Here is an 18,691-nt window from a genome sequence, read left to right as displayed (position 1 = left end):
ATATTCAAATTTCAAAATAAAAACCTAAAAATGAAATTATCTAATCAGTCTTATAAGCAAGTATTATATCCTCACCAACATATTTACATTCATCTCCGATTATGAATTTCATTTGTTAATTAAGAATGAAACTAAAAAATATTAATAAATTAATTAAAACCAAAAATAGAAAATTGAAAATCAAACTAACCGGAAACAGAAAGTACAGTAACCATCAATTTAATCGGTTGAATCATATTGTTTGAATAGACAAGCTTCGTCTTCCAACATTAAACATCGAAATCCAGATGAATAGGAAGAATAAAATTTTTAGAAAAGCCCAAAAATGATGCATCTATATCTTTTTTCTTGTTTTCTTTGACTGATTCATTATCAAATCTTCTTTATCTTCACTATCACTTGCTTCTTCTCTTCTTTCCTCCATCACAAAGATTCACTCGAGAGAAAAAAAAAAATCTCCGCCAAAACTTAGGTTTAGAAGTAGAAACCGGGAAAATGGAATTTTGGGCGTTTTGGAAATTTCGAAAATACACCTTCGATGATCCGCACGTGCACTGGACCTGAGAATAAATTTTCTGGTCCAAAAACATGTTCTTGGACCGATGAATAATTTTTCTCTGGAGCTGGACTACACAGTAACCGGTTCTCCTAATATTGGATTAACCAGTAATTCCTAGTGATAATATTCCATCGATATCCAATCCGTGAATTGGATATCCGCCAAGAAGGGAATGGGATATCCATTTGCCAAAATACGGATTGAATCGGGTAAAGTCGGTAGATCAGGATTTTGCTCACCCAGAATCGGAAGAGACTTATTCGTCAGAGTTGGGCTTAGGTTTGTACCCCAAAGTTTAATACCACATCTAAATCACAGAGATTTAAGAATCCCGATCAGGGTTTAAACTTTTCAATGCACCTACCGCATATTCCATGCAACATTCACATGATCAACACCAGTACATACACGTAACACCTTACACCACCACCTTTGTTCTCCCTCAAAAGGAAATATTTTTTGTCTTCATCACCAGAATCTATCCCGATAAGACACACGTTATTACTTACTCTGATTCCCAGATAATATATTTTATTCTCAAACCAGCAACCCTTAAAAACAGGAGTGAATTAGACACAGAGAAAGCAGTTGAATCATCATCATCAACCATCCAAGCAACAAACACCAGATGGGCAAGAAAGAAAGTTTAGAAGATGGAGTTGCAGTTCCATTACTTGAACCTAGTTATTCAGATATACGAGGAGGAACATCTACATCTATTCAAACAATTGGAAACATCATAGTTTCTATAGTTGGTACTGGTGTTTTAGGTCTTCCTTTTGCTTTCAAAATCTCTGGTTATCTTACTGGTGCTATCGGTGTTATCATTGCTGCACTGTCCACTTTCTACTGCATGAATCTCCTTGTAAGTTTCCCTCTTTCACCTGCACCTTAAATTTTATGTTATTGTGTTTGTGGGCGAGCTTGGAACTCAGGCCGTTAGCATCAACATTCATCTTAAGGTGAAATTCTGCTTTCATTACAGGTTTATTGCAGGGATAGTATAGAAAAAGAAGAACCAGGACAAGTAAAAACATATGGAGATATAGGGCAAAAGGCATTTGGATTACCAGGGAGATATCTGACAGAAACCCTAATTATAATATCACAATGTGGTGGTTCAGTAGCTTATTTAATCTTTATTGGTCAAAATCTTTCATCAATTTTCAAACACCAGAATATACCCGTTTCTTGGTTTATAATTGCATTAATACCCATGGAAATTGTTTTATCATGGATTCAATCGCTTTCGACTTTGTCGCCATTCAGTGTTTTTGCAGATATTTGCAATGTTTTAGCAATGGGTATTGTATTTAAACAAGACTTGCAGTTATTTGATGGAATTTCTGAGAGAAAAGCAATTACAACTGAGGGAATTATTAGTCAAGGTTTAGTGTTTTCATGTGGAATTGCAGTGTTTTGCTTTGAGGGTTTCGGTATGACATTGGCTTTAGAAAGATCAATGAAAGATAAGAAGAAGTTTAAATGGGTTTTGGGTTATGCTTTTTTAGGGATTACATTTGTGTATATTTGTTTTGGAATATTCGGGTACTTGGCTTATGGTGATGCGACGCTAGATATTGTTACTCTCAATCTTCCTGATGACTGGTCTTCTACTGCTGTTAAGGTATTTTTCCTTCTTTTTTCTTATGTTTGTTAAGTTACTGTAAGGATGAATTTTCAGTTAGTGTATGGATGATTTCTGATCATTAAGCTAGTGGTATGGACGAATGTATACCTTTTGTCTGTAGAACTACAAACATATATTCTGCCTCATAGAAACGATTCATACAAAGTCTTAAAACCAGATAGATATAAACAAGTAAAATGCATTGCAGCTGTGGATCAATAGGAGAATGTTATACTAACGTGTTATGGTTTGTCGTGGAACAGATCGGACTGTGCTTGGGGTTAGCATTTACATTCCCGATAATGGTTCACCCGATTCACGAGATTGTGGAAGGAAAATTGAAAGAAAGTATGTGGTTTCAGAAACTCTGTTATTCAGATAAGGAGGAAGTATTCGAAAAGAGAGAAAGGTATGGACTGTACCTGTGTAGGGCTTCCCAGGTGATTGGACAGGCCCTGATAGCATTATGTGTTCCTGGGTTTGGTGTTTTTGTTTCACTGGTCGGAAGTACAGTTTGTGCACTGCTAGCCTTCGTTTTGCCTTCTGCATTTCACCTGATATTCGTTGGATCATCTCTGGCATTGTGGCAGAGAGCATTGGATATCATCATTCTGTTTTGTGGATTCTGTTTTGCTGTTTATGGCACTTACAATGCCATTGTTGGTGGTTCAAGTTAGGGTTACAGTACCGACTACTCTACTCATGTACATCTTAAATCTTGTCTGGTGGAGAAGGTTATAGAATACTGCTGCTCTGGTGGGTTCCAACTTCCAAGTAGATTTCGTGGGCTGATTATCGTCTCTAGTTCTGCACCCTGTATCTGAAGGTTCCGTGAAGTACTTCGTAGTTCTTATGTACTGTTCTTGGATTTCAAAAGGTTATAGAATACTGCTGCTCTGGTGGTTCCAACTTCCAAGTAGGTTTCTGCACCCCATATCTGAAGGTCCCGTGAAGTACTTCATAGTTCTTGTGCACTGTACATGGATTTCAAAAGGAAGGAGTATCAGAATGATATATTTCTTCACTCATATACCTTATACATAGTCTACAATCTACATGGAGTGTTACAGTTGAACATGGAAAGGTTAAAATTACAATGACTGGATCACGGCACTAAATATTTTTTTTTATGCATATCAGTTACCTGCTAGTTAAATATTTGTTTTCAGTAATTCGCATCTGCTATTGGTTTGTCTATACAATCTACTGAAGATATCGATGCAACAACGTTATGGCTGTTAAAGGACTAAAAGAGAATACTTACATTGCACCATGAGAATCTTACCTGTGGCCAGCGGCCACCACCCTAGTTTGACTGCATTGTCATTATCCCAAGAGATGAAAACGACCCTTTGTTCCCTTTACTCGGGTTGGGTGGTTTTGGGCGGTAGCTAATCGCACCGTTCAGACCGTGAGTGCTGCAGACATTTGATGTCCCGCCTGCAGGATCAGACCGCCTAAGCGCCCTTGTTGTCATTAGCCAAAGAGACCACCACTTTTTTTTCAGCTTGCATCATGGAATATGGAGTGGACTCTCAGGACTTGCAAGGCTCTTTTCAAAAAAAACAAAAAAAAAGAGTTACAAGGGCTCTTTTGTCTTTATTCTTGCTCCTCTCCAAAAGAACAACAAAAAATTTCCATAAAATAGGCCAATCTCCCACAAAAGAGTACTAGTGCCTAGTTAGTAATTCGGGATTCGGCAAACGTACGGAACGGCAAACGTACGAGTATTATACGGTTTTGTAAAATTCAGATTCGGTCCAAAATTCGGTCAACGAGACGTGATTCGTCAGTAATTCGGAACGGCATACGTACGTGTATGATTCGATTTATAAATGTGAGTTCGGCTCTGAAAATTCGGTATCTATATATAACAAATAATTTGTATTTATAAGGTCATAGACCAATTTTTATGCATATGTGTGAGTTATTTAAAGAAAAAATAAACTTAATATGATGATATTAATAATATATACAACATTAGTTATCCAAGAGGACGTCATATGGTGGTTTAGATGCTTGGTTAGTGAGTTTGAGATCTCTCTCACCTTCACCTTCAAATCTCTTCAGTCGTTTTTGTTTCATAAAAATCACAACACGTCTACTATTCGGTCGTGTATGCTCGGGAGGCAGTAAATCCCAAAAAATGGAGTCTTTGAAAAGTAAAAGCTAAAGAATTTATGGCGAATTAAGCGGACGTATCATTCGGGATACGTAAAATTCGTGAACGGTTCGCGAATAATTCGGAAATGCCACATAATACGCGACTTGGGTTCGGAGTTGCAAACGTACGCGAATAAGACGGTAAAATTCGTGATACGGAAAAATTCGCGAATGATTCGCGAATCATTCGCGAACTTACTAACTAGGTACTAGTGTACTCCTTGAGGCGCAAAACTACATGGTCAAAGTCAAGCATAGGACTGATCACGTGTCATAAGCCCAACAAAGCAACAAAAACAAAAAGCGTCCTCCTCACGCGCCTAGAACTGTTCACCACTACTGTACCTAGTTAGTAATTCGGGATTCGGCAAACGTACGGAACGGCAAACGTACGAGTATTATACGGTTTTGTAAAATTCAGATTCGGTCCAAAATTCGGTCAACGAGACGTGATTCGTCAGTAATTCGGAACGGCATACGTACGTGTATGATTCGATTTATAAATGTGAGTTCGGCTCTGAAAATTCGGTATCTATATATAACAAATAATTTGTATTTATAAGGTCATAGACCAATTTTTATGCATATGTGTGAGTTATTTAAAGAAAAAATAAACTTAATATGATGATATTAATAATATATACAACATTAGTTATCCAAGAGGACGTCATATGGTGGTTTAGATGCTTGGTTAGTGAGTTTGAGATCTCTCTCACCTTCACCTTCAAATCTCTTCAGTCGTTTTTGTTTCATAAAAATCACAACACGTCTACTATTCGGTCGTGTATGCTCGGGAGGCAGTAAATCCCAAAAAATGGAGTCTTTGAAAAGTAAAAGCTAAAGAATTTATGGCGAATTAAGCGGACGTATCATTCGGGATACGTAAAATTCGTGAACGGTTCGCGAATAATTCGGAAATGCCACATAATACGCGACTTGGGTTCGGAGTTGCAAACGTACGCGAATAAGACGGTAAAATTCGTGATACGGAAAAATTCGCGAATGATTCGCGAATCATTCGCGAACTTACTAACTAGGCTACTGTATCAGAAAACCAAGAAAAAGAGGAGGAGCCTTTGTTCTCATTCTCCTTCTTTCTTTGTCTTCTCCAAAGAAAATCTCGTATCTGATAAATGTTTGAAGATATGAAGGCAATTAATAAGATCAAAGTCTCGTTCCATCTTCTACAAATTCTCATCGCCTCGCTTTTCTTCCAAGCTGGTTCTTCTTCAGTGAAAGTGGAACCTAAAATTGTTTCTCGTATCTCATTTGGTTCTTGTGCTAATCAAAGTGCTCCTCAGGTTACTCTTTTGTTCAACTTCTTAGCCTGTTCTATTCTTTATCGCGTTTCAATATCTACTATTTAGGATTGGCTTGACATTCTTAATTTATGATGTTTCTTTAGATCTTTAACGAATTTATTTTCTGTCTTTGACATTGGGAAATGTATTCTCTAAGGGATAATTGGTTTGTTGAATCGTAAACCGTAGAATTCTAGGTATTGATGGTATTCATGAAGGTTTTTGAGATAAACTAATGTATGTATGCGCGAGGTATAATTAGGAAGCCTAATGCCATGAATAATGCATTCGGTTGACTGTGCACTAATTGCGATGTTGTTCCACAATTCTAGTGGATTGTAAATCAAACTTGTGTTAATGATTTTGACCACAAATTAATATAAACATAAAAAAAAATATGATTTAACGGTTTCAAATTTAACTGTCCAGAAAGAATCTAATTTCTCGCTCTAGAGAACACTAATCTACAAGGACATTGTAGTTTATAGTCCAATATTTGCGGACACTTCTGCCAGTACTGGCACAACGCGAAGTTCGATGTTTTTTGAATATCTTGTGTGGTATTTCACCTTACCTTGTCTGAACAAGTGAACATACATAAAGCCAAAAGTATAATTATTTGTGTGTGTTCGTTTGTTTGGACAGCAATTTGTAGATCTAATTGAACTAAATATATCTAAAAAAATGAAAAACATCATTACTGATACACGTAAATACGTATGCGATGTCGCGGCTACTTGTGGCTCATTGTGTCCAACATTTTCGTATCAGTGCTCGTCACTGCTACTCGTACTCACATCATTGCGTTATGCAGCAAAATACTTTTCTTTCATCCTTTAGTTTTCTTGGAATTACTTAATATAATGTCAGGACTTGTGCTTCTTTGCAGCCCATTTGGAATGCAATTGTTGACTTTGATCCCCAACTTTTCATTTGGCTGGGTGACAACATTTATGGAGACATCAGGCGTCCCTTTAGAGTATTTGGAAAGCAAAGGACAATTGGCCCATGGAAGAATGTTCCTAGGTTCGTCCCTGCATCTAAGGAAGAAATGCAGTTCAGGTATCAGTTGGCGAAAAGCAATCCAGGATATTCTCGTCTTAGGAAGAAAACACAGGTATTCCGAATTTCCCACTTGCAAATTTGTTTAGTTTGGGTTATTCGTGCAGGTCATCTGTGTCAGAGTGCTTCAATGTGAAAATCTGCGCCCTATGCTATTTTCTATGATGTGCTGCTTATTTCTATTCATGAGTTTCGCCTTCTAACAACATTATCTTAAGTTTGAGTTTTGCAGGTGATTGGCACATGGGATGACCATGATTATGGATTAAATGATGCTGGAAAGGAGTTTACTGGGAAAAACACCACTCAACAGCTAATGTTAGATTTCTTGGATGAACCAAAAAATAGCCCAAGGTGAGGGATATTCTTTGTCATTTTTTTTAAAGGAGAAATGAGTTTGGACGTAGTGCTGATTCAGAAGGATGACAGTGGGATTAGCTGATTTTCATCTAGCATGCTTGTCCCACAATGTGTTATTATATTGGATTATATACTTAACTGATCATGGCTTTACAAGACCTCTACTTTTTATAAGTTGAATATTCCAAACAGGAAATTGCCATTCTCATGTTTCTTAATTAATATAGTAAGTCTTTTCATCAAAAATAAATAAAAATAAAGCTTATCACGGCTTGTTATTGCAGGCGCAAGCAGGCTGGTGTCTACGCCTCATATATGTTTGGCCCTAAAGGGAAACAAGTCAAGGTTTGTAAGTGGCCTTTAATATTTAACCACTTTATTTTACTGATATGTTCCTTCAAGTGCTGCTCTTTACCCTTTAAATTGCCTTGCTGCAGCATATTTATGCTTTACTATTACAGAGCATTTATCAGAATTTTGTAGGATATTATGGGGAGAGATAACAACAGCTAAAATTCAGTTTGTGGTTGCATTTCCTCAGGTGATTATGCTAGACACCCGATACCACAGAGATCCATTGTCAAGTGACGGAAGTGTTTTGGGAAACTCACAGTGGGAATGGTTAGCAAAAGAGTTGAATGGGCCAAAGTCAGAATTTACCATTATTGGATCTTCCATCCAGGTACGTCAAAAACAAATAGTTAACAGTAATTCCCAATGTTTATGTCACTATGGACCATGTGTTGCTGAACCTAGGGGACTGGTGTTTGTAACAAAGGATGCAGTATCTAGGTATTACTTTGTATCTTTTAGCTACATATAGGTTGAAGGGATAAGGTTCGCCTTTATGTGTTGTATTGTTTGACAAGCAACCAAGCTTACAGTGAGTATCATTCCTTGATTGAGAAACTTAGAAACATGAAGCCTACTTTGGGGACTGAAACTTTCATGATTGTATTACGTTTCTTTATATTAGTAGGATTTCTTAGCTTACACTGAACATAAGTTATGTTAGGCTTGTTCTGGCTACTTTCATGAATTTATGTTAAGTTTTTGTCTGTCCTTTCTATTTCATTCGTTCTCTTTTTCCTTTTGGTGCTGCATCGGCCATATTCCTTTGCAATTATCAGGACCATATCGTAGAATGGTTTCATCGGAGACTTGTTTGACTTTGTGCTGCTACATCGGGTTAGAAGGATTACATCTTTTCATAGAGGACATATATGCTTTGAGGCTTGAACACACCTTCACTTAACATGGCACTTTAACTCATCCATGTGTTAAAATCACAAAACAAACTGTCGATGATATTGACTTTATATGCTTCTTTTGAGCGTCTGATGAACAACCACCTGCTCAAAATCAAACATACTTGTTTATTGTATGATTCAGGTTATTTCGAATATTTCTGCAACTACTGGACCCCTGTTTTATCTGGAATCTTGGGGACGATTCCCGAAGGAGAGGAAGCGCTTGTTCGAACTAATAACAAGGAGTAAGGTATTGGATACTTGCAATTTGTATGTTTGTGAGAAATGGTAACAGCTTTGCTCCAATAACACTTAGCTTGTATTGAGCAACTTTTCTTCTGGTTTTATACAGCTAGTGTGACCAGCTGATCTTATGATTTGAAGGCCTTTCTATTGTTTTATATCTTTTGTATCATCTCTACTCATGCAGAGAAATGGTGTCTTCTTTATAAGTGGCGATGTTCATTTTGGGGAGATAACTCGATACGACTGCGGCACTGGATATCCACTGTATGATATTACATCTAGCGGGATCACCCAATCTGTGGAGAAGGCAATCCCACGGCCATTGGCATTTCTGGTGAGAGTTGTAGCATGGTTAACACCAACAACCATGCGAGTTACTGGACCGCAATGCCGATTCAGGTCATGCACATATGGTAAGTATCTAAGTTGGCAGACTTTCTTTTCTCTGCACATATTTGAAATTTGACAGTTTATAAAAAAGCGAAAAAGAAAGATCGGAAGTTGGGTTCCAACCAGTGTTCAGGAAACATCCATTTCGAAGTTGATACCGTTTTCGTTGTCTGTGGATCCCACCGATTTTCGATGACACAACAGGACTCTAACTTCAACTTGATGATCTTCTTTTCTTTCGTTCAGGGCAGTCAAATTTTGGGGCAATTGAGATAGACTGGGATGCTAACCCAGTGACTATGAAGATTCAAATAAGAGATGTTAACGGAATTCCTGTTCATGTTGTCAACATATCAGTCTCAGATTTGCAAAACCAGGGTGTAAGCCATCCAACCGCAGAAGCAGGAAAATATTTGCGTCACTGCTCTCTTGAAACTAGTCTACCTTGGCTCGACAGACATCGCTTGATTATTCTATTCGCATGTAGTTTAGCAGGTAAAAGAAGTCTCAACCTTTTGCCTATATCCCATTTTTGTTTGTTCGCAGCATCATACTAGGCATCCAGTAAGCTCTATCTCAGCTGCAAGGCCCACAAAGTATTGAGATTCTATACAGAGGCTAGTGGGCTCGCTGTGTATGTCATCTCAGACGTTAGCTCTGCCTAAGAAGGTGCTGCTGCTTCTCCCAGCAGTATCCTTCAAAAAGGGACCCCAAAAGTCTACATAGCTACAAAAGTTTATCAAAAACAATAGATTTATGCCAGCAGTTTCAGTCTTAGCTTCTCCTTCAGTTTCAAGTTTACAAGGCCTAACCACTGCTTTTTCTTGCAGGCGCACTTCTTCTTGTTATTATTGCTGTTTATGCATCAATATTGTTAAGCAGCAAATTAGTTCGCAAGTGCAAGTTCGATTAACAAATGGTCGGCAGACATGAATCAGGTGTAGACAGTATAGATTAATGTAATATTGATACATGAACATGATTTCGTATTTTTAAATTGATAATAGTTGAATATTTATTCGGCTGTTATATTAGCACCACATAAAGAAAAGAAAACCCAAGTTATTACAGGTTGCACGTGAAATACTTGTTTACCTTCTTCAGTGCAAGATTCAATTGGTGAAGAACATTGAGAGATTCTCATCAATTTGTGGTGAGATTGTCACATTTATTTCAATTGGTGAGTGTTGAGAGTTTCTCATGCTTCTGGTGGGATTGTCACATCTGTTTTTCCAGGGTCGGCCAATAAGTCTGCTGCATTTTCTTCCGAAACTGTCAAGTGAATCAGGCCTTTGAATGGCAGTTAACTGTCCCAATAGTTTCCATGCTTAAATTTGGTAGACATTTGTCACCGGAAACCATTTAACTGCCATCCAAAGGCCTGATTCACTTCTGGAGGGAGATATAAACACAATTTGCCTACCTTCTTATTTCTTGTAAACCAAATGGATTTATAATGATTGGTTTCTGATAGTTTTAGTGTTGCAGCATTTCAATACCAGTAGTTGATATCAGCTACTACCTTGCTCCAAATTAAAAACAACAACTTTTTTCTAACCAAAAAAGGATCTGAAGCTAGGTTTTGACAGCTTAAGCATTTCAAAACAAGTAGCTAATCTAAAGATGGGTTTCCAAAGGCTAAATGACTACTAGCAAAAAAAAAAAAAAGCTAAATAACTCTAAGCAATGAAATTCATGAGTAAGAACAAGTATTACAAACAATGAGATACTTCTGTTCCATTCAAATTTTCAAACACAATAATCAAAGTTCCACCAGAACACATAAACAGAAGAGCAGAAACCCTATTCAGAGAATGTGATCAGGAATGTCATTCATCATTCATTCATTTTACATTAATGTCTATGGCACCCAATTCCCATTCTTTTTTCATAATTCTAGTAGATCTCAATTTCATGGAATGGATAAACACAAAATTCAGCTAAAATCTATTCAAAAGCAAACAGAAACATTCCCAGACAGAAAAAGAAAAACTAAAAGAAAAGGGTATGTAGATTGTTTTGAGGGGGAACAGAAACAACTTGGTAACAAAATCATACTTGGGTCTTGATGAGTTTCCTTCTAGCCAAGAATCTTGCAATTGGAGGAGTCAGACCAACAGTAATTGGAACCCTAATCGGAAACAAAGCTTTGTTACACAAAACAGCCAAAGCAAGAGCACCACCACTTGAAGCAATCAATTCAGCAGTTTTGTTTGTTTCCTTTGGTGGTAGTGATTGGATTTGCTGGAAATCAGATTGTTGCTGTTCTTCAGTAATCAAACCCTCAGATGCGGTTTTACCAAGTTGGGGTTGTTGATTTCCTTCTTCTCCTTCTTTATTAGTAGTTACACCAGAAGACATACCAACTTTACTGAGAAGATTTTCGACATCCACATTGTTATTGATGGCGAAATACAAACCAGTGACTGAAGCTGCAGAGACACCCAGATGTACACCTAATGCTACCTTCCCATACTTCTTCATCAACTCACGGAATCTACCAACGAACGCCATTTTCCACTGTAGTTGTTTTGAGAGAACGAGATTTGGGGCTTCTAGGGTTATAGAAGAGAGTACTAGAATTTTGTACTGAGGTGTTGTTTGTTTAGAAAGTCAAGAGGTTTCCTTATATTGGCACCGACGTTTTAGTTCGGGCACCCTTACAGTAATTTGCCATCTCCTTGTGCAAGTCTAGAGAAAGACCGGCTTTGCCGGTCCTAATACTGGTTAGTGGTTACCAAAAGCATAAGTAGTGTGAAGTATATTCGATCTGCTTCAAGAAGCTGCCATGTCAAAATGTGCTAAATACATTACAATGGTGCAGCAAAAGTACAGAAGATGCCAAACAGAAAACAGAAATCCTTAACAGCTTAGCTTATATGTAAGAAAGATAACACAGAGAACTGAGATTACAATTTTGTGTGCATAAAATCCATGAAATGAGTGAGATTACGGACTTCTACTTTGCGTATTTAATGTAAACAGTAGACAGTTTGTTACTCCCTAAATCGTCACTGAGCTTCATCAGGGTATAAAATTGGGAAGTACGCAAGCACATAGAACTATCCACTCTGTAGAAGAAACCGGCACATTTGCAGTCATCGCTGCATTTCTTCATACACGCATCGACCTTCATTGGTCCTTCAGCTTCAGTACTAGCAGCACTCATGAAACGATCGACACCTTCAAGTTTGTAATAGCCAACCTTGGCTGCACTAGCACCGCGAGAAGGTAAGCTTGATGGTTTACATTCCTTGTTCCAACCAGTTAGTCCTTTTGGTGTAGGACAGGCCACGCATTGGTTATTGCTGCAAAGACCAAACGACCCACACTTCTCTGGCATTAAGCATTCTTCATTGGTTCCATTTTTAGAAAAAGTGGCATAAGTTTCCTCCCAGGCATCCCTTTCGTTACTCTTTTCGAAGTAAGTATAGATATATGCATTACCATCCGCACCCAACCGAAAAATTGATAATGTACTATTGTATTTAGGTTGAGCTAGAATGAATCTGGTACTCGGAGAGGTATAAAGTCCTAATTCATTAGCGGATTCGGCTCCGAATGAGTCCGGGGCGATGTTGAAGGTGACACTTTTCAAAACAGAACTTTGAAGAACTGGATCTATCAAATTGAAATAGTTCAATGGGTTGGATGATGATGATTTTGAGATGGGATTGAAGAATAAACCGAGCTGTTTGCCTTGTAAAACCAGACTATAAGCCCCATTAACCAGCTTATTAGTACTTGAACTTCCAGGAATAAGAGCTTGTCCTACCAATAGAGTATTAGTAGGATGATTAAAACTTTGCCAGACAAATTCACCATTTTTGTTGACAAGGACAAAGTTGCCATTAGGGAGTAGTTTAATATCAACTACACCCTTGTTTGCTGTGCTAGTTTGCCAAGCAACTCGACCATCTGTATCGATTAAGGCGAGATTTCCAGTGCTGTTAAAAACGAGATTAGCATTGTTGCCAACAGGGTGATTAAGATTAGCTGCCCAAACCCATCGTATGCGCGTGTTTCCGCCATTTCCCAAGCCAATAGCTAGAATGTAAGTATCGGCTAAGAAGGGTTTGTAGAAACAAAGACGAAATGGGTAGTTTGCGAATCTTAATTGGCGGAATTCTGCATTGAACTCAACAATTCCAGAAAGTAATGCTCCTCGATTGACAATATTGAATGTCTTTGAGACAGGCACCACTGCACTGGCTAATATTGATGAAGAACACAAAATGAAGAATAAGAAGAGGAACAGAAATTTGGTCATTTTTGAAGTATGAGTGTTTTGTTTGTAGAAGTACAACCACAATGCTTTTAAGAGGGATTTGTGATCTCTATATATAGATGTAGAGATTCAATAGGTTTCATTTTCAGATTATCTCATTACACAGGCTTTGAAAATCCATGTGCTGAAGTAGGAGTATTTTATATTATATTGATAAGTGTAGGCGGATATGGTTCCTATTTATGAAAGTCAAATTTCAGGAAGAATCAAAGTCCACAGTGGTGTGCTAACTTTCAATTCAAATACCGACAGCAGAGTTGGCTGCCGTTGCAGATAAGGGATATATTAATATTTAATTTAAAATGCTACATTGCTGTTAAGAGAGTTGGATCATAGTCTACACAGAACATCAAGCTATGAAAGGCAATACCTTTTATAGGCTGAAATTGGCCGATACTCCAGTAAACTGATACCTAGTTAGGAGTCTTGGGACATTTGCCTCCGACACCAAAAGGGGAGGAGTCAATTATCCGGCATTCATAGCTATGCAAGTGCTGGAGGAACAAAACAATCCGGAACCTAAGGTATAACTTACTCCGCCAACATTCACGATCATCCCCTTTGTACTAGGAAATAAAGTTGGAAGTAAGCAGTTCGTAAGGTTAAGAGTTCGATTGATTGTGTAGTTTGTTATCAAATTAAGACATTTTAAATAAAATTTAGTGGGACTCATTGTAATGTGGATAAGGTTCAAACTTTTAAGGTTATATTGTATTTTGATTCTGGTCGGTGACTGTTTGATGAAATTTCTGAGAGAACTTTTTCCATTATAAATCTTTGTTTTGGAATTCAACTTTTTGGTTCTGAAATAAAACTTGAGTTTATTTTGGAGAAAGCATATCCTCACCTTCATCAGATTCTTAAAAAGTACCCTAGCCTTACAAAGTTCTATAACTGTAGAAGGTTGTAACTAGATCAGTTTTAACCTAAATGTGAAGAACAAAACAAAAACAAAAACAATTCAGAAATGATATTCAGTTAGTGACTAGTGAGGTTATGACTCACTCTTAACAAACTCTTTGTAATGCGTGTTGAATATAAATAACATTTTAGCTAAGGTTGTAACTTCAGATAATCTTTATAAATTTCAAACTCTAACTCATCTTTTATGTAAAAGTGTTCCACTCATCTCATCAGTCAAACCAAACATGAGCTTCCGGATCGGTTTCATATCTAATTCATTAGATTTGAAAGTCACTTTTCCAACAAAAATTTAATCTGTTAAATATTCAGTTGTGCAGAAACTAGTATAAAATTTCAAGGTGTTAGTCTGATTATACGCGCAGTGCAACCTCGAAAACCCATTGAGCTAATAGCTTATTACTGTTGGCACACCTCCCACTCATTTGCGCTTCATTTCCAAACTACGGACATTAATTAGAGCTCTTTCTGCAAATAATTAGATTTCTAAGTTATTCTAGATTTTCTTTTGAATGTGCTTTAAGTGATCATTGATTAGTGCATCAATCAAGAAATACAAGAAAAGTAGTGTATAGAGTTAAATAGGCAGCTAAATTGATCTGCAAGTGCTAATCTGTTGCGCCTAGTAGTACATTTAGTTATTTATTTAATTAGGCAACTAAGATTAGTTTACTATAATATATTTATTAATTTGATCACAAAGTTAAATTATTCATCCCACATACACTAGCTTGGAGAGATCATATCTTCTGATAATATATATTCAATGCGTACATGCGTTTGCTGCACCATTGACTTCATTTTGACATTTAGGTTGAAAATTCTCTATGTCGGGTATGTTTTTCTGATAGTACGTAATATTAAAATGTTAAATTAGTGTTCTTATTATCATTTCCTTTCATCTGTTTAAGGGTTTACTTATTTCCTCTCTCATATGTAAAAACCTTCCAAAATGGCACTTTGTTGTACAGTGAAGAGACCATATTTATCTTCACCGTCACCTGCTAATAATCTGCTTTTACTACTCAAATTTATCTTCTCTAGTAACCTTCTATTTACAGTTTTGCTCTGTTGCTCATTCTTCATTAAATTATCTTCTTCAGGTGACATTAATGTTTATGGAAGAAGACATCTACTTGACAATGGCCTCGGAAGTACACCGCCCATGGGGTATATACATCACCCAATCATTAAAACCTTCCTTTTTTTTGTCTTCTTTTATGCAACCTGCTTAGACTTACAGATATCTACGATTTTTTAGATGACAGTTGAGCATGCACGCCCTGATGATACAATCTTTTCACCAGTGAAATCTGGAATCAGAGATAATTATAAAGATTAAGAAAGTACTTTGTTCTTTTTTTTGCTTTTTGATTGTTTATTAGGCCAACCGAGCGAAGCAACGGAGGATGGTGATTTTGTGTTAATGTGGAGTGTGACAATTTTTTCCAATTAAACAAAAACGATTGGATTTGGTTCAGCGACCAGGACCTCATTGTCTCTCCTTGATTTTTTTCCTTCTTTAAACAGACGTAGATGATTATAATGGTGAGGACATTATTGTAAAATGACAAAAATCAAAAACACGGAATAGTGTTAGAGGTGCTGGGGTCGAATCCCGGCCACCTCCAAAATTTTCTTTTTTCCTCCCTTTTCTTCTACTCTTCTTCCAATCCCTAATCTATTCTTTCTACCAAACAGGTTTCTAACAGCAGCATAAATCTCTCTCGAATCCTTTCTTCTTCGTCGAAATCGAAATCCAGTTTCATCTCCATCAATTTCACACCCTAAATCTCCATTAATCTTTACTCAATTTCGACTTTATTCTTCTTCTTTCTCTGTTTATCATCTACCGCTGGTTTGAGAAACAAATCCGAGGGTCTCGAGATTCAGAAAAGAGGAGTTTGGCTAAGGAGTGAGAGTGACGGTGGTGGTATCGTTTTAGTAAACGACTCAAACTCAGGTAAGGTGGATCAAGCAAACGATATTAGGGTTTCTCTTAGAATCAAAGAAATCGATGACGGTGATGAAGAATTTGATCGTGGTGGTGTTTCTGGTAGGAGGTTTGAATAGGAATTGTGAAGGAGAAAGTGATGCAGATGTGAATTGAGAATTAGGTTTTTTTTAAAGATGAAGAAATCAAGAGAAGGTTGAGATCGAGAGAAGAGGATAAGTATTAAGGAAGAGTTGATGGTGGTATTGGTTGATTTGGTGATTTCAAATTCAACAGAGAAGGTAATTCAGATAGTTAAGCTATGATTTTGTTTTAATTTTAAGATTACTTTATGAGTTGATTCTTTATTAAGGTTGTTTTATTGAATTGAAGTTGATTGAACTGTATGGGGTTCTGATTTTGGTTAACTGTGAAGAGTGAGAATCTCAAGATTTGGGTTTCATATGTTCTTCCCCAAATTAGAGATTAAGGTTCTTGAAATGGAGATTATAGATGAAGAAGATGAATTGAGATTGTGATGATGTTTATTAATGGTTTTGTGTTTGATTGAACTGCAATTGATAATATTGAAATGAAATGAAATAATTTATCAATTGGCTACAGCTCTTCAGAGTTAAATTGTAACTGAGGATGAATTATATGTTATTGCAGGTGGTTTTGGGTTGAGAATGAGATTACAGTTATGCTTTGTTGTTGCGAGTAGTAACGGGTTAGGTTTATGCTGATCCTTGAGTGGATTTGAGTTGAATTACAGAGGGAGGAGATGAATTAGATAAGTGGTTCACTTAAGTGACTGATGTTTGGGTAGTGTTTAATTTTTGATGCTGAACTGCAGATAAGAAGAGTATGAATGAGATATTGGAGTTGATGGTGTTGAAACTAAACTTGGTTGTCCTATACAGTACAGGGAGGAGGCCTGAAATGCATATCAAGGTGACAATGAAGTTGTTTGTGTTGGTGGTAATGTTTATGTACAACTTAGACCGAATAGACCGAACCATAATGGTGAGTGATTGCATTGATGGTGGAAATTGGCAGTTAACCGATGATTGTCGTGACACACTTATAGCTGCAGGTTTTCGAGAAACATATCTCCCCATTCCTCTTGGTGGTTTAAATATTTGCATTTGGAAGCCTAGTTTGGAGGGTTTGTTTACTGTCAGCTCTGCCAAGGAGCTAATCCACAAGAAGTATGTGAAGTTTGATGGAGCTCAGCTGATATGGAGACCTACAATGCATCCTTCCCTTGCTGATCGCAACTGGAAGATCATGAGAGGGGCCTGCGCTACTTTGGATAAGGTAAAAGTAGGTTTAAAGTTAGCAAACAAATGCGTGATGTGTAACGTTGAAGAGGAATCGCTGGAACACTTGCTTTGGCACTGTTCTTTTGTGCAGAAAGCTTGGTCTTGGTTAGCAGATATTTTCGATTTACAACCTCATTCAAATCTGGTGAGAGCTTACGCTGCAGCCAAAAATTCTAGCCGTATGGTTAAGGATTTATAGCATCTTTCACATTTGGTGGTAAGGTCTGAAATCTTATGCCTTTGCTTAAAGAAAGGCAAGTTACATTGGGGGAATTCATTTTGTGTCATTGTTTTCATGTGCTTTCTTAGCGTCTGCTGAAGATAATGTTCCCTCTGTCTTAATTTTGTGCAGCGATCTTGAAATGGCAGGAATCCCTCGGGGATGAAGGATTCTAATACTTGACCACATGAAAGGTGATGCCCGAAAGTGGCAATTTCTTTTGTTTTTATTTTATTTTTGTGGGAGTAAAATTAAGGTTTTCTCTTTGTTTCTGTTAACAAAAATATCCAGGGATCCTGATATGCAAAAGATGCGTGGAAGCTGAAGACTGAGAAAAAGTTTTGCTCTTTCACATTTGATGCTAACTTAGAATTGTGACTTCAATTTCTCTTTTAAGTTTTAAATTTTTTGTAGTTGAAATACCACAACACTGACATGTTAATCTTAATAAGGTTTCTAATGAATTTGGGTTTGAGAAGTGTGCTGGTTCTAACTCTATATAATTAACAAGAAGGAATGTCGTAGTAATTTGATTTGTTTCCTGATTGATCGACTTTTCTTCCAGTGAATTTCAGATGATGGAAGATCATTTCCTTAAGAACTGAATTTGTAGGTTGTGCTTTTTGTTGCATTAAGAACTCTGCAATTAGCAAACATTTCCTGTAATGGGCTCGTTGACTTAAAGTTGGAATCTGCTTATTAATACAATTTGGATTTACCAAGAAAAAAAAGGAGGCAATGTTTATGTAATTGCGATTGGGTGGCTGTGGAGTATGAAATCGCAGTTCAAATGGTGGAACTAAATTGTGAGGAATTTTTTTTGTTTTGCCTCAATTTTTCGGTCGGCCGTCCCACCGTGGCAGCGGTCATCTAGTTTATTCTATCTTAACTTGTGGCTCATGCAGGTGGAATAGTTGGAATCAATTCAATTGCAAAATTGATGAGAATATCATTAGACAGGTGAGTAAATTTAGTTCCTTGTATCAAAATGTTTCTATAATATTCAAACAAACCAGTAAACACGTCATCCTAATTAACCTTTG

General features: G+C 37.1%; 4 protein-coding genes and 1 long non-coding RNA gene across 5 annotated transcripts; 3 read left to right on the top strand and 2 right to left on the bottom strand.

Moving 5' to 3' along the window:
- Nucleotides 1-974: 974 nt before the first annotated feature.
- LOC113304711 (amino acid transporter ANT1-like) lies at nucleotides 975-3,323 on the top strand. Its single transcript, XM_026553852.1, has 3 exons — nucleotides 975-1,424; nucleotides 1,545-2,186; nucleotides 2,453-3,323. The coding sequence occupies exons 1-3, from the start codon at nucleotides 1,188-1,190 to the stop codon at nucleotides 2,864-2,866; spliced, it is 1,293 nt and encodes a 430-aa protein (XP_026409637.1). The 5' UTR covers nucleotides 975-1,187; the 3' UTR covers nucleotides 2,867-3,323.
- A 2,076-nt stretch (nucleotides 3,324-5,399) lies between these two features.
- Nucleotides 5,400-10,085, top strand: LOC113303494. The gene is made up of 9 exons (XM_026552532.1): nucleotides 5,400-5,653; nucleotides 6,543-6,770; nucleotides 6,948-7,069; nucleotides 7,360-7,420; nucleotides 7,617-7,757; nucleotides 8,468-8,575; nucleotides 8,756-8,984; nucleotides 9,208-9,456; nucleotides 9,792-10,085. The coding sequence occupies exons 1-9, from the start codon at nucleotides 5,486-5,488 to the stop codon at nucleotides 9,872-9,874; spliced, it is 1,389 nt and encodes a 462-aa protein (XP_026408317.1). The 5' UTR covers nucleotides 5,400-5,485; the 3' UTR covers nucleotides 9,875-10,085.
- Nucleotides 10,086-10,673: 588 nt separating this feature from the next.
- On the bottom strand, nucleotides 10,674-11,545 carry LOC113303496. Its single transcript, XM_026552534.1, has one exon. The coding sequence runs from the start codon at nucleotides 11,473-11,475 to the stop codon at nucleotides 11,014-11,016; it is 462 nt and encodes a 153-aa protein (XP_026408319.1). The 5' UTR covers nucleotides 11,476-11,545; the 3' UTR covers nucleotides 10,674-11,013.
- Nucleotides 11,546-11,748: 203 nt separating this feature from the next.
- LOC113303495 (EP1-like glycoprotein 4) lies at nucleotides 11,749-13,301 on the bottom strand. Its single transcript, XM_026552533.1, has one exon. It carries the CDS (start codon nucleotides 13,229-13,231, stop codon nucleotides 11,921-11,923), a length of 1,311 nt encoding a protein of 436 aa, XP_026408318.1. The 5' UTR covers nucleotides 13,232-13,301; the 3' UTR covers nucleotides 11,749-11,920.
- A 2,489-nt stretch (nucleotides 13,302-15,790) lies between these two features.
- Nucleotides 15,791-17,681, top strand: LOC113303498. Its single transcript, XR_003337543.1, has 3 exons — nucleotides 15,791-16,405; nucleotides 16,776-17,423; nucleotides 17,520-17,681. It is a non-coding gene; the product is annotated as an uncharacterized LOC113303498 (long non-coding RNA).
- Nucleotides 17,682-18,691: the final 1,010 nt, after the last annotated feature.

The sequence above is a fragment of the Papaver somniferum genome, chromosome 8, assembly GCF_003573695.1.
Source record: "Papaver somniferum cultivar HN1 chromosome 8, ASM357369v1, whole genome shotgun sequence".
NCBI lineage: Eukaryota > Viridiplantae > Streptophyta > Magnoliopsida > Ranunculales > Papaveraceae > Papaver > Papaver somniferum.
The sequence above is the reverse complement of the archived record's forward strand: the minus strand, read 5'-3'. Positions and strand labels throughout refer to the sequence as shown.